General features: G+C 43.5%; 2 protein-coding genes across 2 annotated transcripts in view; both read right to left on the bottom strand.

Moving 5' to 3' along the window:
* LOC311499743 (uncharacterized protein) overlaps positions 1 to 25,934 on the bottom strand; it is a 233,054-nt gene that overhangs the window by 99,084 nt on the left and 108,036 nt on the right. The gene's annotated exons all lie outside the window — the stretch shown is intronic.
* On the bottom strand, positions 20,590 to 24,411 carry LOC311499762 (neoverrucotoxin subunit beta-like). The gene has a single exon (XM_084560886.1). It carries the CDS (start codon positions 23,111 to 23,113, stop codon positions 22,460 to 22,462), a length of 654 nt encoding a protein of 217 aa, XP_084417012.1. The 5' UTR covers positions 23,114 to 24,411; the 3' UTR covers positions 20,590 to 22,459.

Raw genomic sequence — 25,934 nt, 5'->3', positions numbered from 1 at the left:
GGTTGTTGGACCATCAGAAGAAGAGCTGTTAGTGAAAGAGATAGAAAGATTACAACAAGCATTGCTGTTAACACAACAAGAGAGACCAAAACAAAGTGGTGAAGCCAAAAAACGAGTGGATGAGGGAGTTAACAGTAGTGAACTTAACTATGTCCCTGTTCAACAGAACCCCCTGCCCCGTCTCTCTGTACAGTGGAACAGAGACTTTAAAATATCAGGTCAGATTGGTGAGCCAGGGCAGAAAGACAAACTTTCTTTCACAAGCTTAGCCCATCAGATTGAGCAAGGCATCAGTAAGGGATTCCCTGAAATTGAGATAGTTGATGCAGTGATTAGAGCAATATCACCAGGTCTACAATTACGCAGCTATCTAGAGGGCAAAAATAATCTTACCCTACCCACCTTGAGGAGGATTCTCCGGTCCCATTATCAAGAAAAAGGTGCAACTGAACTGTACAAACAACTTACCTCAGAGGTCCAAAGCAGCAAAGAAACCCCACAAGCATTCCTGATACGTGCCCTAGATTTGAGACAAAAAATACTGTTTGCTTCACAGGAAGCAGAATCTGGCCTAAGATATGATCCCGTCCTTGTGCAGAGCATGTTTCTTCATACTGTTCTGACAGGCTTGCAGAATGATAGCATCAGAAGTGACCTCCAACCTTACCTGCAACAAACATCATCAAGTGATGAGCTGCTCCTTGAAAAACTCAATGTTGCCTGTGCAAATGAAGCAGAGAGACAAAATAAAAAGAAATTACTTTCCCAACAGCGACCAGTCACTGTGCATTTAGTCCAGCCTGATGAGACGCTTCCAGATAAAAAAGAAAAAAACGAAAAGCCAGAACACACCCACAAAACACGGCCTGATGTACTAAATGAACTGAAAGAGATACGTTCTGACATGGCAGCATTGAAAAATCTTGGTGCTGAAGTTGCCCAAATCAGAGAATCCATTCAGCAGTCCCATTCAGCACAAACTCAGTATCTGTCCTCTCCTACAGCTCGAGAGAACACCCCCGCTCCTTACTTCCAGTATCCCCAGCAGAGCTTCTGGCCTCCACCAGGACCAGGACGAAGAGGAGACACAGCCCAATACCAGCAACGATTTGCTCCACAGCGCCAGTATCCTGCCCCAAACCGTGCACAACGGAGAAAATGTTTTGGCTGTCAGCAGGATGGATGTGAATATTGCACTCACTGCTACAGATGTGGTAGTGATGAACATTACCTCGCAGGTTGTAAGGTAGGACCTACCAGACAAGACAGAGATGGTCTTTTAAATGGAACAGGGTTACCCCCACGGGACAGGGAGTAACCAGGAAAAGTGAAGTGTCCCAACAATGTTGCTGCAATTGTGGTGTCTCTGGCAGAACTCAAAGACTGCGACAATGTGCATCATGTAAAAAAGTCACTTATTGCTCTAAAATCTGTCAAGCTGAACATTGGTCAAGACACAAAAAACTATGCAACCAGCACTCTCACCCTCAAGTAAACAAGCACTCCAGTTCACAAGTAAATCAACGCTCCCATTCAAGCTCAAAATCCAGCCACACTAAAAAAGAAGACAGACAGTCCCGTCTAGTCGCCTTGGTAGGAAAAAAATGCATTGTTGAGTGCTACATACAAGGTTGTAAAACACTAGCACTGTGGGATACAGGCTCCCAAGTCTGCATTGTTGATGAGAAGTGGAAAAAGAGACATTTGCCACATGAAAAGTTAAGACATGTCTCTGAGTTACTTGATGCACCTGATGACTTGAAAATAGCAGCTGCCAATGGACAAAACATGCCATATAAGGGTTTCATTGAGGTCAGTTTTGGTTTGGCTGCAGAGGGAGCTGACCCCAAAGAACTTGTTGTGCCCATGCTTGTGATGAAGGGCGGGAGCCTTTCACAGCCTATCCTAGGCTTTAATGTCATTGAGCAAATAGTGAAAACGAACACTGAAGAACAACTTGATGCTGCAAGAACAAGGCAGTTGTACGGGGCACTAAGAGCAGCTTTTCCCAGTCTTGAGGAAGAGAATGTCACAGCCTTCATTGACCTAGTGACAACTGAACAGTCATGTGACTATGTTGTGAAAACTACAAGAGAGAGAGTCACCGTTCCAAAACACACTTCTGTTCAGATTAACTGTAAAGTGCAGATTCAACCACCGAAAAGAGATACCACACTTCTGTTTGAGCCTGACGTAAATCCTCAGTGGGCGGAGGGCCTCGAGTTCTGTGAAACTTTGGTAAAGCTCAAAAGTGGTGCCTTGCCTTACATTGTTATCGATGTTCAAAATCCTACTGATCACGACATTGAACTGTCTGGAAGAACTGTCGTGGGAAGTCTTCAACAGATCCAGGCTGTGTATCCTGCTACTGTTTTGGAGAAACCGGATCATTGCCCTCCAGTGTCAGTCAGCCAAACTAGTGCAGTAGGTAAGCAAACTGCTGACACTCTCTGGGATCCTCCAATCGATTTGAGCCATTTGAGTGATTCTGAAAGAGTAGTGGTGCAGGACATGCTTCGCAATGAATGCTCGTCCTTTTCCAAATCAGATGATGACATCGGATGTATTGAGAAGCTGAAGCTGAGTATATCGCTGAAAGATATGGACCCTGTAGCACGCACTTACCTTTCTGTTCCAAAACCACTATATAAAGAGATGAAGGATTATTTGCACAACCTCATTGCACAGGGATGGGTGAAAAAATCCAACTCATCTTATGCCTCACCAGTGGTCTGTGTAAGAAAGAAGGATGGAAGCCTTCGACTCTGTATAGATTACCGTGAACTAAACAGAAAGACCCACCCTGACAGACAACCGATCCCTAGAGTGCAAGACATCCTTGACAGCCTTGGTGGCAATTCATGGTTTTCGTTATTGGATCAAGGAAAGGCCTACCATCAAGGTTTTATGGATGAGAGCAGCCAGCCTTTGACTGCATTTGTGACTCCATGGGGCCTCTACGAATGGATCAGGATTCCATTCGGACTGATGAATGCACCTGCTGCCTTCCAAAGGTGTATGGAGGAGTGCTTGGAAGATGCACGAGACAACATCTGTGTGCCCTATCTGGATGACACACTTGTGTACAGTCAGTCATTTGAGGACCATGTTCATCATGTCAGAAAAGTGCTCCAGCTGTTGAGAAAGTATGGGATCAAGCTAAAGCCCAGCAAGTGCGAATTGTTCAAACGTGAAGTCCGCTACCTGGGAAGAATCGTTTCAGCAGAAGGGAGCAAGGTTGATCCAGCCGACACCATCGCTGTCAGAGCTCTCAAAGATAAGAGGCCAAGCAACGTAGGGGAGCTACGTGCTGTTATGGGCTTGTTAAGTTACTACAGGCAGTATATAAAGGATTTCTCCCGTATCGCAGGACCACTGTATGACTTGCTGAAAGGCACAACAGAAAATGACAGTGTGACACAAAACACAAGAAAGAGACGATTTGCAGGAAAGGGAAAAGGAGTGCCATCACACAAACCAATTGTGTGGACTGAGGAGCATCAAAGAATCCTGGAGCAGCTAATAGACTGCCTGGTTGTGCCCCCAATCCTTGGGTTCCCGGACTTCTCACAGCCATTTATACTTCACACAGATGCCTCAAACCAAGGGCTCGGGGCGGTTTTATACCAACAACAAGGTGACAAGCTACGTGTGATAGCCTATGGTTCTCGAACACTGAGTGCTGCTGAACGGAACTACCACCTTCATTCAGGGAAGTTGGAATTTCTGGCCTTAAAGTGGGCGGTAACAGAAAAATTTAGAGATTACCTGTATTATGCGCCTACTTTTACCGTCTTCAGCGACAATAACCCTCTAACTTATGTCATGTCAAGTGCCAAGCTCAATGCGACAGGTCACAGATGGGTTGCAGAGCTTGCAGACTTCCATTTTACTATTCGATACCGCCCAGGTAAAGAAAACGTGGATGCCGACAGCCTGTCGCGAATGCCTGTAAACATTGAGGAGATGATGGAACAGTGTACTGAGGAACTGGCATCAGACTGTGTGGCAGCAACAACCCAAGCTGTTGAAACACAAGATTCCAGCTCTCCATGGGTCTGTCCAGTGCTTGCTTCTCCCCAGTGTACAGCTGTAAGCCAGGTGACACACGAGCCATTCTCAGTTGCTGAAATCAGGCAAGCACAACAAGATGACAAGGACATTGGTCCAATTATACAGTGCAAACTGACAGATTGCAAACCATTAGGGCATGAACTTAAAGCTTTCAGCATGCGAAGCAAGAGCCTGCTGCGTGAGTGGGAAAGACTTCATGTTGATGAAGATGGCATTCTTCTCAGAAAGACAGCAAACAAAACACAGCTGGTACTACCTGAGGTCTATAAGTCTACTGTACTCAAAGGGTTGCATGACGAAATGGGCCATCAAGGCATAGATCGAACAACATCATTGATCAGAGACAGATTCTTTTGGCCATACATGCAGAAAGAAATTGAACATTATGTAGCAAGGACATGTACCTGTCTGAAACAAAAAGCACCATGTAAAGAACAAAGGGCACCTTTAACCAGTATCGTAACCACACAGCCATTTGAACTGGTGTCTATTGATTTCCTCCACCTGGACAAATGTACAGGAGGATATGAGTACATATTGGTCATTGTTGATCATTTTACTCGTTTTGCGCAGGCTTATGCTACCACCTCCAAGTCTGCCAAGACAGTTGCAGACCGTATATTCAACGATTATGCCCTTAAGTTTGGACTGCCAGCACGAATACACCACGATCAAGGTGGCGAATTTGAGAACCAGCTCTTCGCCCAGCTGAAAAAGAATTGTGGTGTTCTCGGATCACGAACAACTCCCTATCACCCCCAAGGAAATGGGCAAGTCGAACGATTCAACAGGACATTGTTACAAATGTTAAAGACACTTACTGATAAACAGAAAACTAACTGGAAAGACTCTTTGAACAAGTTGATCTATGCGTACAACTGTACAAGATGTGAGGTAACGGGTTTCTCTCCCTTCTACCTGCTTTTTGGAAGGTCACCGAGGTTACCTGTCGATCTCCTGTTTGGTCTCACCTCTAAAACAGGAACGCCTGACCATCAAACATACATGGAGAAATGGAGACGAGAGATGCAGGAGGCATATGAAATAGTTCAGGCGAATGCAAAAAAGTCAATGGAAAGAGGAAAGAGACATTATGACGGAAAAGTAAAAAGCTCAGTCTTGTATCCTGGTGATCGTGTCCTTGTTCGGAATCTAACACCGAGAGGAGGCACTGGAAAACTTCGTAATCACTGGGAAGAAGCTATCCATGTTGTGATTCGACAGGTTGGAGAAGACATCCCAGTCTATGAAGTAAAACCTGAGCAAGGAAGAGGAAGGTCAAGAATCCTTCATCGTAACCTGTTGTTACCGTGTGATCATCTGCCTTTGGAAATTCAGCCAAAAGGGGCACCTAAACAAAAAGGAAGGATGGCAGAGACTCCCGCAGACAACACAAATCAGGAAGAGGAAGAGGATGAGGAAGAATGTGGATACTTTTACAGACCAGTTTTACAGCCTCATGTCCCTGTGGAAAGTATTGACAATGGTAACACACAAGAGGATGGTGATCAAGGAGCACCAGTACTGAGCACTGATGAGCCGGTGGCTGAGGAAAACCCTGTAGTTGACACAAATGAGTTTGAGCAGGAAAATGTGCAGCAGGATGAGTGTAATCAGAATCTGGATGTACAGCCTGAGGAAGAGGCACAGGATGAAGACACTGTACCCCATCATCCAGACCCACCTGAAAATGATAGTCAACAGAGATTTGCATTACCAAAAAGAGAAAGACGAGCCCCAAAAATATTCACTTATGACCAGCTTGGGACCCCGACATGCTATAGTGCAGCACATGCAAATGGTGGACTTTACCAATTCCAGCCCCTACCATACTCCGACGTACAGCCACTGACCATGTGGATGAGTCCATTCCCAGTTTACCAACCCTTACTCATGCAAGGATGTTAAACCTAAACCAAATTTGGTTTGTTCCATTCAAAAGTGCTTGACTTAAAATAACAAACTAATACACCCCCCCCCCATAAATTCATGTTGGCAGTGCTACCAGAAACAAACTGATATCACCTCTGAAATGCAGTTTAGATAACTATGAGCTAGTCAGTTAAGAGCCTTTGGTTCGTAAAGGTTGTGATGTCGGGACGACATCAAATTTTGCAGGGGTGTGTGTGGTAGGTTGATTTTATTAAAAAGCTGATAATAAAAATTAGTTCATGGACAGTAAAAACAGCTATTAAAATCAATTTTAAAAAAAAAATGATAAACTCATAATTTTAGAAAAAAACTGAGAAAAGGAAATTAGTTGATGGGGAGATGTCGTCCTCTCCTAATGGGAGATTTAAAAAATTCATGTCAACAAGATTAAATATGTTAGGTTAAAATGCTTAACTTAAAAGTGAACGAGATTAAAAATGGTTATAGATATACCTGTCAGATTAGTTTATCTGTCATCAACCTGTTGGGCCTTTTTAAAACTTATCCATGATCGATTAGTTATGCCTGCAGTGACCGTGAGGGGGAGTTCGTGGCAAGGATGCTTCACACTCGGCTGAGCAACCGCAAAAGGAAGCATCTGTGTCAGAGTGTATTTATTGATTCCCCTCATTTCAGGTATGTTCGGAGTGCTTATGCCCATTAACTGTAGATGTTGTTTTGTGTATGTTTCGCGAAAACATTAAGTGAGTTGTGAGTGTTTTAGGAGCATTTTCTTGGAGTTTTAAAGGGGTTAAATGTTACGGCCTCGGCAGCTAGCTTAACTTACTCAGGAGAGAGTCGCGCCATGTTGCGCATACCTGTGACACATGATATTTTGCTGTGTAGGTTAGCAAGAGACTGAATGCTATTGTTTGTATGTGTTCTGTTGCATTTATAGGTTTGTTTAAAGAGCAATTACACGGGAAATGGTGAAAAGATGACATAAGAAATAGGACAGAGAAAGATTGAATTGAAATGTAATTGTTAATTTTTGTAAATTGTAATATTTTATGTTTTTATGAAATTTTTGTAACTTTAATACCTTTGTTTACAAGTAAACACACTCGGCTGAGCAACCGCAAAAGGAAGCATCTGTGTCAGAGTGTATTTATTGATTCCCCTCATTTCAGGGTTGTAACATAACTTCCTCCTCCACCTGTCCCTTTTGTCTCCATGTGCCTGTAGAGATGTCTCTGAGACGCACCACGTCTCCAGGCTTCATTTGCCGTTCTGTCATACAGCTGTTTTTGTTTCACTTTTTGTTCCTCCCTTGTGTTTCTGACTTTGTGTGCACTTTTGGGCGTCAGCAGGTCCTCCATTACTGGTAGGTTGGAGCGAATGCACCTACCCATCAGCATTTGGGCTGATGATAGTCCATTCAGTAGAGGTGCACTCCGGTAGATCAGTAAGCTTTTCTGAAAGTCATCTCTCTCCTGTGCTTTTTTCAGCATGTTCTTTACTGTTTTCACAGAGCTTTCTGCCAGGTCGTTGGACTTTGGATAGGTTGGACTCCATGTAGAGTGTTGAAACCCCCACTCTTCAGCAAAGGCAGCAAACTCACAGCTAGAAAACTGGGGCCCACTGTCTGAAAACACTTCACATGGGACACCATGTCTGGCGAAAACAGTCTTGAGGTAGCTGATGACTGCTTTGCTCCAACTTCAGGATAGTTTGAGAAGTAGTCGGTGACTACTATGTAACTCTGTCCATCACAATCAAATAGATCAGTTCCAACCTTGTAGTAAGGTCTGTGGGGCACCGGATGCGTCATCAGCGGCTCAGCTTGTTGTTTTGGCCTGTGGATGAGACAAAGTTCACATGACGCCGTTGTCTGGCTGATATCTTGATTGATTCTTGGTCAGTACATTACTTCTCTCGCCCTGCGTTTACACTTAACTTCTCCAAGGTGGCCTTCGTGGATCTTTTGGAGCATTTGCTTATGTAGTGAGGATGGAATAACGAATTTACTCCCCTTCAACACTATGTCATTCACCACAGAGAGCTCTGCCCTACAATTCCAGTAGTCTTGTATTCTCACGGGGCAATCTTTCTTGTTTTCAGGCCATCCTTTCTGTACTGTGCGCTTGAGTTCTTTCATTGTTTCGTCTGCATTAGTCTCTCTCCGTATTTGTTCTGTTCTGTCAGCAGTTACTGGCAGAGACGTCATAATCATGTCCACATATGCCTGTATTTCTGAGCTTTTCTCGCTGTCCACACGTTCCTCCTTATCCACTGCTCTAGACAAGGTGTCGGCGGTGTACATGTATTTTCCTTGTGTGTATATCATGTGCTTGTCGTATTTTTGCAGCCTGATTAGCATGCGCTGTATCCGTACAGGACAGTCATTTAGAGGTTTGGCCATGATGGACACCAAAGGTTTATGGTCAGTTTCTACTTCAAAAGTCTGACCATAGACGTATTGATGGAAACGCTCACATGCATACATGCTCGCTAACAGTTCTTTTTCAATCTGAGCGTACCTGGACTCTGCGCTTGTCAAGGCTCTGGATGCATAAGCGACAGGTAGCCACTGCTCGTCGTGTCGCTGCAGCAGCACCGCTCCCAGGCCGTACTGTGACGCATCTGCTGAGATCCTGGTACTCTTCTCTGGGTCGTAGATCTTTAACACGGGCTCTTGTGTCAGAGTCTCTTTCAGTTTCAGAAAACATTGTTCCTGTTCATGGGACCAGATCCATTCATTCTTTTGTTCAAGAAGACTTCCGAGAGGTGCTGACAGTGTTGACAGCTGTGAGACAAACTTGGCGAGATAGGTGACCATCCCTAGGAACCGTCTGACCTCATCTTTATTGTTTGGTCTTTCCATGTTGTTGATTGCTGACGTTCTTCTCGGGTCTGGCTCCACCCCCTCTTCGCTGACAACATCTCCCACAAAGGTAAGTGTTTTCACTCCAAACTCACATTTGTCTTTGTTAAGTTTCAGATTCACTTCTCTTGTCTTGTCCAGCACTTGTCTCAGTCTTTGGTCGTGTTCTTCTCGAGTAGACCCCCAAACTATGATGTCATCCATCATTGTCTCCACTCCTGGAATGTGCTCAACAATCATGTGAATAGTCTTATGGTAGACTTCAGGCGCTGACAAGATACCGTACGGCAGACGAAGAAACCTGTACCTGCCCTCAGGCGTGTTGAACGTGCACAGTCTGGAACTCTCCTCGTCCAGCCTCAGCTGCCAGAAACCTGACGAAGCATCTAGTTTACTGAACCATTTAGCTCCAGCAAACTGTGCCGTGGTTTCTTCTCTGGTTGGTAACTTAAAATGTTCTCTTTTGATTGCTTTGTTTAGGTCCCTTGGATCCAAGCACATTCTCAGAGCACCTGTTTTCTTTTGCACAATAACCAGCGAGCTGACCCATTCACTTGGCTCATCTATTTTCTTGATGACCTCTAATTTTTTACATGCGTGCTAGTTCATCTTTCAGTTTTTTACGCAGTGCAAACGGAACTTTCCTGCAGGGTTAGAAGAAATGGTTGCTAAAAAATATGAGGAGGAACGAGAACGAGTAGAAATGGAAGTAGAGCAAGCTGTGGCAGTGAGTGTAACAGCTGACATGTGGACATCTGTGAATATGGAGGCTAACTTGGCTCTTACCTGTCACTACATTAATGAGAATATGCAGTTGTGTACATCTGTGCTGGGAGTGCAACACTTTCCACAAAGTCACACTGCAGACAGTTTGGCCCAAGTCAGAAGGGGCCTGATGGATGACTGGGCCATAACTAATAAAGTAAAGAGTCTTGTGACCGACGCAGCACCAAACATGACTGCATCCACTAAACAGCTCCATGTTCAGCATTCGCTTTGCATTGCACACACACTACATTTAATAGTAAAGAAGTCATGTGATCAAATCCCTGCATTTACAGCAATCAGACACTAATCTAGGCAAACTGTGACATAGTTCAGATCAAGCACCACAGCCAAAGAGAAGCTTGATCAAGTGCAGCAGCAGATGGGACGGCCGACCCTGAACCTGATCAATGAGGTACCAACACGTTGGGACAGCACATATCAGATGCTGGTGAGGCTACATGATGAGAAGGAACCAGTGTGGGGATCTCTGGTCTCACTAACAACACACATGACTCCACTAACAGCTGATGACTTTAACATCATAGCAGAAACACTTGATGTGCTCGCTCCTTTCCATCAAGACACAGTGGAGTTGTCTGGGGAGGAGAGAGTTTCAGGGTCAAAGGTCATCCCCATGATGAAAATGCTATGTCATGCACTTGAGCGTAATGCTTCAACTCTGAACACACAGGCAGCCATGCACCTACACCAACACCTGAGGTGACGAGTCTCAGACACTGCTTCCAGTCTGGACTCATTCAGTGTGCTGACCCTGTCCACACTTCCAGAGCCCAGATTTAAATCACTCAGATTTCAGAGTTCCTCCAAATGCAGTGAAGCAGTGAATAGACTGAAATCAGAATGTGCAGCTGTAACTGGGCGTATCAACCGAGCCACAGCCTGGACCTTCTTCACAGCAGTTATCAGCACCCACTTCAGGCATGTTATGTTCAGTCTGATCAGTTTATTTGTGCATGTATTGATGACTACAACTAAAATGCCAGTTTGTTGTTTTGTAGATAACCTCCCACATAGCAAAGACATGTGGGCCAGATCTGGCTTGAAGCCGGCACAGGTGGCGTTCACTCGGCACTGGCATACGGCATGTGAGCCGGACATGGCCCAGATGCGGCAAAGGCGGCACTGTCTTGACTCCGGCAGACAGATGTGGGCCACTTGTGGAGTGCCGAATTCGGCCCACATATCAGCTTAGACCTCTGGGCCACATATGTGAGGCCGGACTCATGCCACCCTTAAAGTTATTTTTCAATATTTTTGAGTGAGTTGTTGTTTAACATCACAGATTTAATTAAAATAAATAAGTAAATTAAATATTATTATGATATATTGTCGATGTCAATCAATGTCAACTATCATAATATCGTTCTTGTCGAAACAGGACAGATGTCTCAGTTGATCTGAAAATTTAAAGTTAAACTTTGCAACAGCGGCCTTTCAACGGTCAGCCAGCTATCCACTTTTTAAATTCATCAGCCAATCAACGGAAGTAACGTAACCGTCCAGGTGAGTGACGCGACCGACGTCACTGTGGACGGAGCTGATGGCTGCTCGTGCACTCCGGTGAGACGGACAACAAAGACGTGGTGAGTGAAATACATCAGTTTTATGTTTACGATAACGTTTGTTTTTGAGACAATGTGCTAGCCGTTGGTATACAAAGACAATGTCTGTCTGGAGTCTAGCCTGAATGTTAACAAGGGGCGCTAACGTTTAGCTATGTGGCTAACGCGTGGTTAGCGTTAGCTAACGATTACCGTTAGCCTAAAATGCGGCTCAGGAAAGGATGGACTGCACTGTTTTGCTGTTAAACTATCATATTCGTTTTGAATAAATTATATAGACGAACTTAACACAGCGGATGTTTTGCTGAAGGGGTCGTTTTCACGTTTTTTCCGGCTAGTTAAACATTAGTGCTACTGCCATAGCTTCTGCTAGCTGACCGTTGGCGTGTTTTTTCCGCTGGCAATTGCAGATATATCGTGCTTCAATAAAAAAATAGCGTTTAAAAAGGCAACTGTGGACTTGTAGAGTTTTATTTATGTATGTGTTATGTGTTTTATTTAATTTTTTGAGAAGACGCTTCACAACTCATCCGAGTAGCTTCTTCAGTTCTAGGGGACTGGTGGCCTGGCTGACGCGACTGCACATCTCAATGAGATGCTGGTCTGGAAACTACGTGTTCATTTTCTCGTATTTGAGGCGTGGTTTTACAAATGCCTAGAGCCGTTTATTGGGCGCTACGAATGTCTATCAAATGCGCCTGGTAATTCCCATGCTGCCTTGCGCGCGATTCATAGCCAAAGCCTGTTGGTAGCAGAGCAAACACATCCTTCTTGGCAATGAAGTCTTTCAACGCCAAACGTTGCTCTTTTTTTAAAATAAACTTGCGTTCTAAGCTACTTAAAACACTGTCTAAGGCTGCATCGAACGGTAACGTTAGGTCCGCTGCCATGTTGGATTAACACACTACAAGCTTCGGTCAAAGAGCTTAGAATACCAAGAGGCGAAACTCTGTTGTGTTATGGGTAACAGCCTGTAGAGGGCGCTGCGGAGGCGCGTCCGCCATTATGGACTGAAAGCTGCTAAAATCTAGCACCAGTTTGCACGCAAGTGGTCAAAACGCAAGCAGTGTTCTGCAATAAATTGCAAGAATTATCAGTCCACCAGAAGTGATTTGGCATTCCATCGATTTCCAAAGGATGCACAAAGGTAATAACTCATTTAAGTGGAAATATTTTAATGATGTCCTGATTTAACTTGAATGTTGAACGTGAATGACAGCATTGTTAGCGTTTGCAAAGCTGCATTAATGTTAGGCTAGTGCATTTCTGTCAAGTTTGCTGTATAAACTAATGATTAACATATTATTAGATCACATTCCATAGCATAGACACGCTTTTTTAGAATAAACTTAAATAAATAATAATAATAAATGACTGCGCCTGCCTAATATATGCTGATGTTCACCAATTTCAAAATAAACATTTAATAAATATCTCATTACTGTGTGTCTGCCTATATTTCATGAATTTCTGTTATTCATATAACAAAGAAAATGCATAATAGAACATAAATATTGATAGACTAAAGGTCTGCAGTAATTTTATAATTGTATCCTTGCAAACCGTAAGTGGTAGGCTAATGAAGCAGATTCGGTGGGGGACGAAAAAGTACTATAGGAATCTTATAGCATTTTGGGACAAAATATTATCGTAATCTTATAGGAACACTATAGTAATTTATTTAATTAATTTAACTATAATATTTTGTCCCAAAATACTATAACATTCCTATAGTAATATCACTAGATAACGGGAAACTAGGATCGGAGGCATTAACATTTAAAAGTAACGTAGTTTATACGCTGTATATAAACCTTACGCTGTTTGCCGTCATTGTCAAGTTAGATTAACTTTTCGTCTGACAACGTTAGCATTTATGCTAGTGGAATGTCAGATGATCGACGTTGTACTTTTAAATAGGTATCGCCACTACGTTATCCACTGTATTATATCTGTGTTAACTTTGCACAACAAGTTCACCTAGGCTAAATATGACGGAAAGCTATCGCAAGGCTTGTGGAAGTTGCATGGCTAAACGCATCTTTTCTGTCATATCATTAGCCAGGCATATAGGCTAATGTTAAACTGACATGTACTGTAACGTCGGTGCCGAAACGTAACATTTTCTGTCATTTAACGTCGGTCATCCTCATTAATGTATTTTAAATTGTTTTCATATTTAGATATGACGGCCAGAAAAATTTAATATTACTTTACATTTGTTACGTTAAGTTGGTTAAGTGCCGTTGACTCCCATTGTTTTTCGGGGGTTTCCTTTAGTTTTCAGTCCATAATGGCGGCCGCGCTGTCACGTCATGGGGGCAAGTGTTGCATTGGAGCGTTCTATTGAGTTTCGCCTCTTGGTATTCTAAGCTCTTTGCTTCGGTGTCGCGCATAGACGTTGTCATCGTCTTGCTGCCCCCCCCCCCCCCCCCCCCCCCGTTCTGTGATTGGTTCCCTATCTCAGGAGAAAATATGGGCGATGGTTTCCAGACTGCTTTTGCAGCGAGAATGAAATCGCGCGCAAAGCAGTATGGGAACACCCAGGCTAAGGGACTGGTGTGAAGTTTGAGGTTTAGGAACTTATACTGAAACTATTGTTTGTAAACAACCATAAAACGGGTCAGTTTGAATGTTGTTTACAAACCTACAGACTCTATTTTCAAGAATCCTAGAGTTATTTTTATTGATTACATACTGATACTGACTACTCACAGTTTGTGTAACACTGTAAGTCCTTGTTTTGTACATTAATTAAACCAAGCAGATGTAGGGAAAACACTTATCTGAATATTGTCATCACTATCAGTTTTAATATAATTACTGTAGCCATGTTACCTAATGATACATAAATGTTAATTTCCAATCATTTGTGCTTTGTGTGTATGTTTCAGCTGCTGTTGGCGTAACTGACTAACATCTGGGGCCACAGACCAGGAAATAGACTGGACCATCAAAAGATGTTTACATCTCTCTCCAGGTAGAGATGGTGGCAGACTGAAGAGGATGAAGAGAAAGCAGGAAATGGACAGCACCATATCTTAAACTCGTGCTGAGAGTGGGGAGAATCCAGTTTTCTCTCTACTGCCATCAGGTTGCGTTTCCGATGCCTGAGGACAAAGACTGAAAGGCTGAAGAACAGTTTCTATCCACACGCCATCCGCCTGCTCAACTCTGAACCTTAACCAGACTTATACCACTGCACTTTACTCACATAGCTGCTCAATACCGTAAATGTGTGTGTATATATACAAACTACCCCCCCTCTAAGTTTACACTTGAGTTTTACCATCTATATTTTATTCTGTATTACAGTCTATATTTTATTCTATTTTTATCGGTGAACATTTACACTTGTATTGTTTACCTTGTGTGTTAAGGAATTTACAATTACTACTGTTTTACTGTAGTACTCTTTTTTTTTTACTACTGGCTGCAGGTACAAGAATACATTTCACTGTGCATTGTACTATATATAACTGTGTATGTGACAAATACAATCTTAAACCTTTATGGACATGTCTAGAATCATAAATGTATAGTTTTTAAATTTGTTAAATGTTTGTTAAATGTACTGTGTTGACATGACTAAAAAAAATAAACATTTGCTTATAATACTGTACTTGTTTTTATATATATATATATATGAATAAATATGGCACATAAATATAGTGGCTGAGTTAAGGCTGACATCAGGAACCACTTCTGAAAATGGTTTGGCCCACCTTAGGGCCAGATTAGGGCCAGCTCTGGTTGCAGTGTGGCTGAGATGTGGGCCTTATCTGGCACACATGTTGGATGCCGGATGTGGCCCACATAAGGGCCGGAATTCTTTCAGGCATGTGGGCCGAGTGAAAGTGGGAGGTGTGGCCCAGAGGTGGGCCACACCAGTTTTGCTATGTGGGCTGTGGCAGCAGCTGGATGAGGACGTTGTCAGGCAGACCACTAATGCCACAGAGGATTCAGTTCTTGAGGTCCAGAGATACCTCGCTGAGAGCATCCTCCCCAGATCCCAGGATCCCTTACAATACTGGGCCAGCCAGAATAAACAATTATCCAAACCTCTTCCAGCTGTCCCTACAGTTTTTATGCACCCCAGCATCTTCAGTGCCATGTGAGCAGGTGTTCTCCAAAGATGGAGAACTTGCATCCAAAAAACAGAATCGACTAAATGTGAAAATCCTGGAAAAGCTTGTTTTTTTGAATAAAAATTTGTAAAAAAAAAAAAAAAAAAAAAAAAAACACTCCCTGCCTCTAAGACAAGTACATAAGCACATTCACTAGGCTATACTTTTCACATGTTCACATTATTTATTGACTGTACATTTTAAAGATATCAAAGATATTTTACACTTAGATTAAGATACAAAATAACACAATATAAACAACAATAACAAATGATACTGTGTATATACTAGGTCATTCAATCAGTGTGTCAGTGGAGTCTCAACTGGGTTGCCTGCAGTAATGTTTATGGTCCAGCAGGTGTCAATATTGAGTGACACAGTACCGACACAGTATCGATACGGTTTGGGTAATGTGCCGCGACGCTTCACGAGGCCTCATCTACCATCACAACACCTGACCATTACTTCCGCTTTTTGTTTTCCTCCTAACTTAGCGCTTGTCCACGCAGTTTAATGTGAAATTTATCACTTTGTTCTCCGGATTCTAGCCTGTTGTAGCATAGTGCTTGGTACCACGAGAAGAAATAAAATACGATTTATTTATTTAATTATTCTGTGATTAATTGCTTGATATATAGATGTGGTGTCACGAGAGAAAGGGGTGAATTTTAGAGTTAAATGAGGCTCTATCGCCAATTCTTTTTCCACCGACAACGCCACCTTGGGAACTGCGCCCAAGGAGATAGTTTTAACAATCTCAAATCAAAGCACACAGGTCAGTAGTATTAAGGAGCTGGAGACGTGTTCCAAAATAGTTCAACATGTTTTTATTACAATTATCAATTAAAACCAAAGCTTTGTTTCGTGATTAAGAACAATATCAGTCACACAGGGGGAAACTGAAATGAACCAAACGGGGACCGATCAGTGCTGTGGCTGACCAGTGGGGCTCAGGGTCCTGGGAGTGAAGGGATCCCAAAATCAAATAAGGCCCCCCAAAACAACTCAACATGGGGGCTACATTCACACACACAAAAACCAGGGGGACCACCACCAGGGCACCAGGACCACCACCAGGACCACCACCACCAGGGCACCAGGACCACCACCACCACCAGGGCACCAGGACCACCACCAGGACCACCACCACCACCAGGGCACCAGGACCACCAACAGGACCACCACCACCACCAGGGCACCAGGGGGACCACCACCAGGGCACCAGGACCACCACCACCAGGACCACCACCACCAGGGCACCAGGACCACCACCAGGACCACCACCACCAGGGCACCAGAACCACCACCACCAGGGCACCAGGACCACCAGGACCACCACCACCAGAGCACCAGGAACTAAAGACTAAATCTAAATCATCATGAGGGAAAAGAAACCAGATCATTCAACATGAGTCTCTTTGACCCATTAAAACGTCCCGTCAATGATTGGCCCTACAGGCAACACACGCAGCAACCAGCTGACCAGCGCAGCGCACGAGCGCTGGGAAGCGAGCGTTGAGCCCGACCGTCCACTAAATAAGGACAGAAACCGATCACAACGAAGCCCGGACAAAGCAGCAGGGTCTCTGAGGCGCTGACACGGCTCTACTCATGGGCTCTACTCATGGGCTCTACTCATGGGCTCGACTCGTGGGCTCTACTCATGGGCTCGACTCATGGGCTCTACTCGTCGGCTCTACTCGTGGGCTCTACTCGTCGGCTCTACTCATGGGCTCTACTCGTCGGCTCTACTCGTGGGCTCTACTCGTGGGCTCTACTCATGGGCTCTACTCGTGGGCTCTACTCGTGGGCTCTACTCGTGGGCTCTACTCGTGGGCTCTACTCGTCGGCTCTACTCGTGGGCTCTACTCGTGGGCTCTACTCGTGGGCTCTACTCGTGGGCTCTACTCGTCGGCTCGTATCACTCCGATCAGCAGTAACCAATGACCCAGAGGGAGAAGCAAGGTGAGTGAAGGCGGAACTCAGCAGAGCTCTGCAGACCACGGCAGTGGCGGCAGACAGCGATCACCTGGTGGCAATCAACCAAACGGTGGCGGGGCGACTCCACCCTGCACGGCTACAACACACAGAGACACAGGTCTATATATAGTAGCGCACAATGGACAACTGGTGATAGAAGCAACCGGGGCTGCGCCGACATACCGGAGTGACAAGCTGAGTGGGCAACGGGCAACGAGCCAGAAGAGGGCGGGCCGGAAGCCAGGAGACCAAGGACCAATCAGGGGGGTGCAACCTCCCCTTATACTGTAGCCTCAGGCCCTGATTGGCTGAAATAAAAACACCAGCGAGACCACCACCTCCGAGCGCCCCCCCCCCCCCCCAACCGCCTGCGCTTAAAGAAAAGAACATCCATGAATTGCAAATTTAAATAAACATGCCCTTACACTCTAAGTGTCTGTCATTAATAATAGTAATAATAATCAATTTTATTTGTATTGCACTTTACATTTAAAGCAATCTCAAAGTGCTACAGGGCAAACAGTTTAAAAAAATAAGTAAGTTAAAACAACCAGGGTCAAAAAAATTAAAATTAAGGTTAAAAAAAAAATAGAAGAAAGACGTTATATTAATCTATCTTTCAGGGAGGAACAATTAGCTCCTTGGTTACTGCCTCCAATTCTACGCTTGGCTTACTTTTGGTTGGTTAAACTATGTTTTGACACGAAATAGAGTTGTAGCAAATGGTAAATGTTCATCTTTGAAACTACCTACAGATATGAAAATTACGTTGGCTAATTACAGGACCCAACGTGATGGAAATAAATAATAACTGAACTTGGAACAGTTTAAGCACAATCTTATGGTGAAATTAGATCTGGTGTTTGTTAAGATGAATTACTGTTGTATAAGCATTGCAAGCGTCGTAGCAAAAAGGCTAACAAACTATACCAACAATTAACATTAGCCCTTCATTCATGACATGATACTGGAATCACACTGTATTTATTATATTATGAATGAAATGTGCGTTACATGGAAGAAAGTGAAGGTGTTACTAACTATTATACAGTGGACCCCCCCCCCCCCCGTCCGTTCAATTTGGGAGAGACCCAGAGGTGAACTGTCCCCCGCGCCCTCCTCCCCTTTACCTTTCTCACACGCAGCTTCTATGCACCGCACCTTCTCAGCAGCAGGGGGCGACAATTTAACAATTCCCTACACAGATATGACAGATAATAGAAAACCATGTAGCGGCGCAGATTTATTTGTTGATTTTATTTTTTTCCAAGTGCTCGTGCCCCCCCCCGTGCCTAAACCCACTACTGCCAGCGGCAGCAGGCTGCATTCAGGAGCAGACACACATCCTACTGCTATATGAATAAACACCGTTTCTTCTTCTCTTGTTTTCCCAGTGTGCCACACATCACACAGCAGATGGTGCAGTTCTACTGTCTGTCCACTAGATGGAGACAACTGATCATCTAATAGATGTAGTGGAGCAGCAGGAGTTCAGTTTAGATGACTACTATTTATAAAAACTTTATTTTGGCGGGCACATACTGACTAGAGAGGTCAATACCAAATCTGGACGGGGGGGGGTCATAGCAAGATTATTTAATTTGCATAGTGATGTGATTATAAAGGGATCAACAACCGGCCTAGAAATTAAATTATCATTTATAGTTCTAGTATTCTCCAATTATGTATGTTTGTATGTCATTATTATTAGTTTTTTAGCTTAGCTAATGTTAGATGTTACAAGTGTTTTCTTATGCTTTTTCTCCTGCGACTCATTGAAAACGTTGATAAATATATATATTTTTATCATGTACTCTATGAATGTGGATATATTAACACTAGAAGTCCCAGAGAGCAGCCATTTGGCTTTTCTACCTATAAAACCCAGAGGGCAGCCGATCGGCTGGAAGGCTTTTAGCTAATATCCTAAATCACCTGTGAACCCTCCTTTAGTTATGTAAACGAGGCAGTCACTGGGGCACCACAGGAGGGGACATGCTGAGCCACTTCAAGGAAACTTGTGGGGAGGGGAGGGGGAGTGGGCCCAGAGAGCTTATGGGGGAGAGGGTGGCTGTTCACTTCTAACCTGGCAACACCTTGAGACAGAAACTGGTTCATCCCAAAGACAAAACACCTTGACATAAAATGGGGGAGGTGGAGAATCGGAGAGGAGCAGGATTGCTGGGGGTTTGGAGGCCAGAGTGTGTGGGGGAGGGAGGCACACCTGAGGGCTGTGAACTCATTTGCTCTGTCCGGGCTGCTAACTGACTGTCTTTCACCAGTTTCACCAGGTGGCAGCCTGGGCAGAACAAATGAGCTGAATCAAAATGTAATATATGTAGAAGGATGTAGAAGTTATCAGGACCCTACAACACTGGGCTTCCAACATCCCCACCAGACACATAGGAAAAGTAAAAGAACAGAACCACATCAAAAAAGCACTCAAAATCTGTGGTTATCCCAACTGGGCCTTCTTGATATTTACACATATTTACAAATAATAATAAAAAAAATGCATTATCTGTCACCCTTTACAACACCACAAAGTGCGGCGTTGATGTGATGGACCAGATGGTGTGGGAGTACACTGTCCGTTCCCTACTAGAGTTTTACTACATCTTATTTTAATCCCACTCAAAGGAAGTTCACCGTTCATTATTTAATGTTCACCATTTTATTATTCAATCACTTTTTCTATAACTATTTGCAAACCACTGCTGTTGTTTGTCTGCAAACTGCTCTGTGTGCTTGCTGCTGCAGAAAACTCAAATTTCCCTGAGGGAGTCACCCCAAAGGGATCAATAAAGTTTTAAGTCTAAGTTCTAAGTCTAAGTCTCACTCACTTCCACTCTCTAACACTGTATCCTGATAATCTACAGAAAAATAAATGAGAGAGCTAACTTTTGGTCTTCCCATGGCCTTCAGAAGATACAACTGATGTCACTTCCTGTTGAGCATGTGATTTATGGAATGGTCCACATTTGTCAGATGGGGTAATGTGTTTGGGTAACAGGACTGAGTGAAAACCCAGGGACACAACTAAAATGTGGATTTGAACTCAAATATTGTGGATTTCTTAGGAAACCAATCTATTTAAAGCATAGATATGATATGGAGTCACACAGCAGTGCAACAAAATACTGTTTCTGAAGGATTTGAATCAGAATATTTCATGGTAAAGTAGAATGTTAGAGTGCAGGGACAGGTAACACATGCTACTTTTTCAGTCTTCTAGCTAGTTTTTATTAATCCTTACAATTATAGATCTGAAAGTGTAAATCAGATCAGTGTAGCGCCTTTAGCCTGATCAGAAGAACACACTATGACACTAACATTCCCTCTAGGTTCAGAGACCTGCTAATAGTTAGTCAAGTACAATACCATGAAGTTAACAGTTGACAGTTTATTGACACAGATTAATATTTTTGCAGTGCATGAAAATGAAAAATACAAAAAATAAAAAATAGAGCTCTTTCAAAAAAAAGGTTGAAAAATAATAAAATAAAAATAAAAAAGTTCAACAGAAAATGTTCCTCCTTCTTTCCAGCCTTAGCTCCTCATTTCCATCATTATTAGATTCATTATCTTTTCTCAGAATGTAAATGGATCAACTCAGTTTTAATCACACCTTAGATCTGGTCCTAACATAGAAACTGAAGGTTTAACAGTATTTACTCATAACCCTCTTCTGTCTGATCATTTCCTCATAACTTTTGAATTTACAATAATGGATTACACAGGAACTGAAAAGACATTTCATTCCAGTAGATGTTTATCTGATGATGCTGTAACTAGATATAAAGAATTAATTCCTTCTTTATTTACCTCAGTGCCATGTGTCAATGATGTGGACGACAGCAACCACAGTTTAACTCCTGCACTAATAGATTATTGTGTTGATGGCTCTGCAGCATCTCTTAGTTCAACTCTAAACTTAGTTGCTCCTCTGATAAAGAAGGTGATGAATGGGAGGAGCCTAGCTCCCTGGTATCATTCACAGTTGCTCTGTTTAAAACAGGCAGTCTGAAAGATGGAAAGAATCTGTCATTCCACTAATTCTGAAGAAGCTCACATAGCCTGGAAAGATAGTTGAACAACTTGTAAAAAGCTCTCAGTAGTATTATCTGGATCACCAGTGAAGTGAGATGATGTCTGAAGTTCCTCAGAATGGATTCCACGGTTGGCCGGGCCGTGCACCGTTCCCTCTGATTGGCTCGTCCTCTCTGGCTCGCCACCGAACCCCCTCGGTTCAGAATCTGAATCAAGTCCTAATCCGGCTAAAAACCAGTCTCCACATAGAGTGCAGAACGAATAATCATTCCTCTCATTACTACTTCAGATCAGGACATCTTTCTACTTTCACCTTTCACTCTATATCTTCCTCATCTAGACCCAGATGCAGGATATACAGCATTCAAGGCGTTGTACATTAGTCTGTTCCATCTCTTTCTCTCTCATATGCTACAGTAGTGGTGATTTAGCTTCACCAGCTACACCATTAGCATTCCCAGTACAGGTAATACCTGAATTAGCTCAACAGCGTTAGCCGCGATTAGCATTAGCTTCAGGCTAGCTCGTTAGTGATCTTTTTCCAGTTGGTTTTCAAGGTTCACCATGATACAACAGGTACCACGGTGGGTTTAAACCATTAGGAAAACATATGGGGGGACTGGGACTGGTTTTATGAACATACTTGAATGAAAGGACTTTTCTCCCATCATGCTAATATCAGCAGCTAACCTCGGGGCCTAGCCTCGTAGCGTGGAGCATCTTTCTTAGCGGAGTTCTCTCAGAGGCTCAACACGGTGAAACCGGCTCCTTTCTCTCTCACACCACTTCCCCCAGCTCGTCAGCTTTTACATGCGGGTGCTCTCGTCAGTAGCTCAGCTCTGAGGAAGATGGCGCTCGGCACAGACTGAGGTCACGTTCAAGGGTCACGGCGCTACGCACAGGGCTGGTGCGCCACCTGGTGGTGGGCTAAGATACTACACTCAGATAACACATTGGTTTAGGAACCATGTGGGTTACATCAATGAGCAGGACACTTTGATGGAATAAGAAAATGGATTTTAAAGTCAGTGTTTATGTGCATTCATACATATAATGTTCTAGGGACGGAAATGGCAGCGATTCAGTGGAATAGCTCTTAAAGCTCAGAGTTGAAGCTGCTGTCACTTCAAAGACTCTCCTTCCTCCAGAGAACACAGAGACACTGAGGAACCAGGTGATGTAGACCAGACTGTAAATCCAGGACAGAGAGGTTGAGTGAATGTGGTGTTGAAGGTGTAGAGGTGGATCAGTTTGTCAGAGGAGACTCTGTAGAAGGACAGAGTTCCAGCAGGACAGTCCACATACACTGATACTCTGTTAGAGACAGAGGAGGAGGAGATGGATGTTGATCTGTTATTGTGATAGACAGAGTAACCATGACGATCAGAGCAGAACAGACTCCAGGACTGATCATTCTCTCCAAACCAGATGTCCTTCATGCCTCCTTTCCTTCTGATTCCTCTGTAACTCACTGATATATTAACATCTCCTCTCCACTCAACCTCCCAGTAACAGCGACCAGTCAGAACATTTCTACACAGCAGCTGAGGCCAGTGATCAAATCTGTCTGGATGATCAGGATATGGCTGCTCCTCCTCCACATGTGTCACCTTCCTGTTGTTGTCAGACAGTTTGAGGTTTGTGTTGACTGAGTTTGTGTCCACTTCAAGTTGACAGAAATCTGATGGAGAGAAAAAGACACAACACAGCTGCAGTTTATCATCTGACACATCTGATGGATTTCTTCTTTCTTTCCTCACTGATCTGTTGTTCATTAATAGAAAGTTTAATGATGATACTTTTAGTCAGGATTCTCTTGTCAGTGATGTTTGAATGAATAAATACCACAACTATCAGCTTTGGATTGAAACACAAACTGACTGTTGTTTTTTTGTTGTTGATTCTCCAAACACACAACAAGCCAACCCCAAGGCACATACTGAGGCTCATTTGACAGTCCTACATCTTTCCATTCATCTACTTCAATATTATTATTTTCCAGAAAAGAACTAAATGCCCTCCCGATCTTCAAACTTGTCTAGCTTGTCTTTAGCTGTGTAACTTCTCTTCTCCAGAGCAAAGTTAAAGCACATTCCCTTCATCAGATGGTGTGGCTCTGATTTCTGTAGGACCAACGCTTTGGACTGTAGGCTCCACCCAGCGAGGAGTGCTCCCACCACTTTTAGCATTTTTCTCCATGTGTGTGGATGTGAAAAGTCAGACCCATTTTTGCTCTAAAATCCGTTCCCTTGCCCTTCTTTCTCAATCCACCCAGGCCACAATTTTCACAGTACGTGCGTGGGAGCAACACTAAATGGTAGAGGACAGACGGCTGACGCTCACAATGTGTTGGTTTTCCTGATGGGACTTGTAGTTTTTGAGTTGTGTTCATTTGTTCAGAGGGCAAATCCTAGGGTAGAAAAGATAATGCTTTAGAACATCTAGAATATCATGTGCAGCGTGTAGTCATGGCAACGGGCCCTGACCAGCAGACACAGCACAGGTGAACACAGAAGGTGCAAGAAGATCACACAGACTGCCAAAACATTAGGACCCCTAGGAGCCATATTAAAGGCAGCATGTTTAATCTGCTCAAATGACCAGAACACACATAGAATAAAATAATCACCATGACAACAACGCGCTCTCACATTTGAATTCAACTGAAACACTTGAACATTTTCAATAGAATGAAACTAATTTAGCACAAGCTTCCACTTTTAAGAGCAAAGAGGATGATGACAGGATCAGAGGCAGAAACAGATCAGTTGAGGGACAAGTTAGAATATTTTCAGCCTCGTTAAACAAAAACTGCAGCAACTTTAAATGAGCGTGGAGCTAACACAACACCGTCATCATAGCACAGCGCTGATGGAAATAACATTAGAACTGGAATAAAGTTACACACCACCCACATTCATTAATACACAGGATTAGATGTTACAATCCCTTGTGCCAAGATCCCAGGAAAACACATTTAGAGGCCCTGTCCAACTGAGGAACCCTAACAAACCTACGGTCATGTGATATGATGATGAACCTACAATCTACATGAACTAAGTCAATGCTGCTGGCTTGTATGGCCCACTCAGCAGCTAAACAGATGTAGCACTGGTGTCCACCAACACTACTATCTAGCTACTGGACCAGTTCTAGGCTCAAAGCAGTGGAACCAATAGAACAATAGACCACACCGTTCAAGTGTCATCGGTAGAATCAGAAAAACAACATTCTGGCTGAAACAAATCATTAAACTAGTCCCTCATGTCAGAAAACAACTGGTCAACTGGGTCATGATTGTGGTGGTAGCTGCCATTACCCAGGATGTTCCACATAAACCACAGAAACATCAAAGGTCAGAACAACGACTCCAACCAGGAACAGGGAACTTCCGTCAGCACTTGAACGCAGCACAACGTGCAGACGTTTGGAAACAAACAACATGGCGGCGGCGGCGGTGCGGGACTTTTTCAAAGTTTCTGAGGATGACTTTTCTCTGGCTGTTTGGAATAAATGTTTAAAACAGGGATGGGCAACTGGAGGCCCGGGGGCCACACACGGCCCGCGACCTCACTCCAAGTGGCCCTTAGATTAATTATTGGAAATGATAAACATGTGTCCTCTGCAGCACTGAATCAGTTGTAATGACTCAGTTGGTCACTAATCAAAAAACTTAGAGCCAACTTTAAAAATCTAAAGTAAGTAAACTGTAAAATAGGATAAAAATGACCAATATAGATAAAATGCTTTCAGCTGGTAACATTAAAACATGTAGTTTAAAGCATTTAATTAAAATGATAAAAAGTCTGATTAAAAGGAACAAAGGAAATCAATGAATCAATTAAAAGCCTGATTAAAAGGGTCTGGAGCCTCTTTTTAAAACATCAACAGTCTCTGTGGTCCTGAGGTTCTCCAGCAGGATGTTCCACAATCAGGGGCCATAATAACTAAAAGCCTCCTCCCCGTGTGTTTAGGATCTAACTTCAGGTTTGGTTAAAGGCCAGTGCTGGAAGACCTCAGGGTCCACGAGGGTTGATATGGTAAAAGGAAGTCAGATCAATAAGAAGGCCCAAGACTGTTAAGACTCTTAGAAACCAGTAGAAGAACCTTGAAATCAATCCTGAAGCACACGGGAAGTCAATGCAGAGATTTTAAAACCGGTGTAATGTCCCGTCCTCTGGTCCTCGTCAGCACTTGTGCAGCTGAGTTCTGTAGCAGCTGGAGGTTAGAGAGACTTTTTATGGGAGACCAGAGAGCAGGACATCACAGTAATCTGAACCACAAGAGATAAAAGCATGCATCCCTCCCCAGTGCAAGTTGTTTTAATACCTCCAACATGAAAAGTCATGTGAAACATAGAGTGGATGGTTTTGAAGGCGTATGAGGACGCCAGCGCGGCTTTTGTTCATCAGTCTTCCTCATCTTCAGGTATGTCATAGGGGTATGATTCTCGCTTCGGGTGCGAGAGGCCCCGGGTTCAAATCCCGGACGAGCCCCCACTTTGTTACCTCCCGAGTATGTAGCCAGGGGATGAAGGGAGGAAAACAAAAGAAAATTGTTTCCGGGTAAAAGGAAAGCGACACAGAGACCGATAAC

Source organism: Chelon labrosus (assembly GCF_963514085.1).
Source record: "Chelon labrosus genome assembly, chromosome: 14".
In the NCBI taxonomy this organism is placed as follows: Eukaryota; Metazoa; Chordata; class Actinopteri; order Mugiliformes; family Mugilidae; genus Chelon; species Chelon labrosus.
This window is presented reverse-complemented; position numbering and strand designations above follow the sequence as displayed.

Coding starts and splice junctions, on each gene's coding strand:
- LOC311499762 (XM_084560886.1), bottom strand. CDS start 23,113: ATGAACAACAGATCAGTGAGGAAAGAAAGAAGAAATCCATCAGATGTG.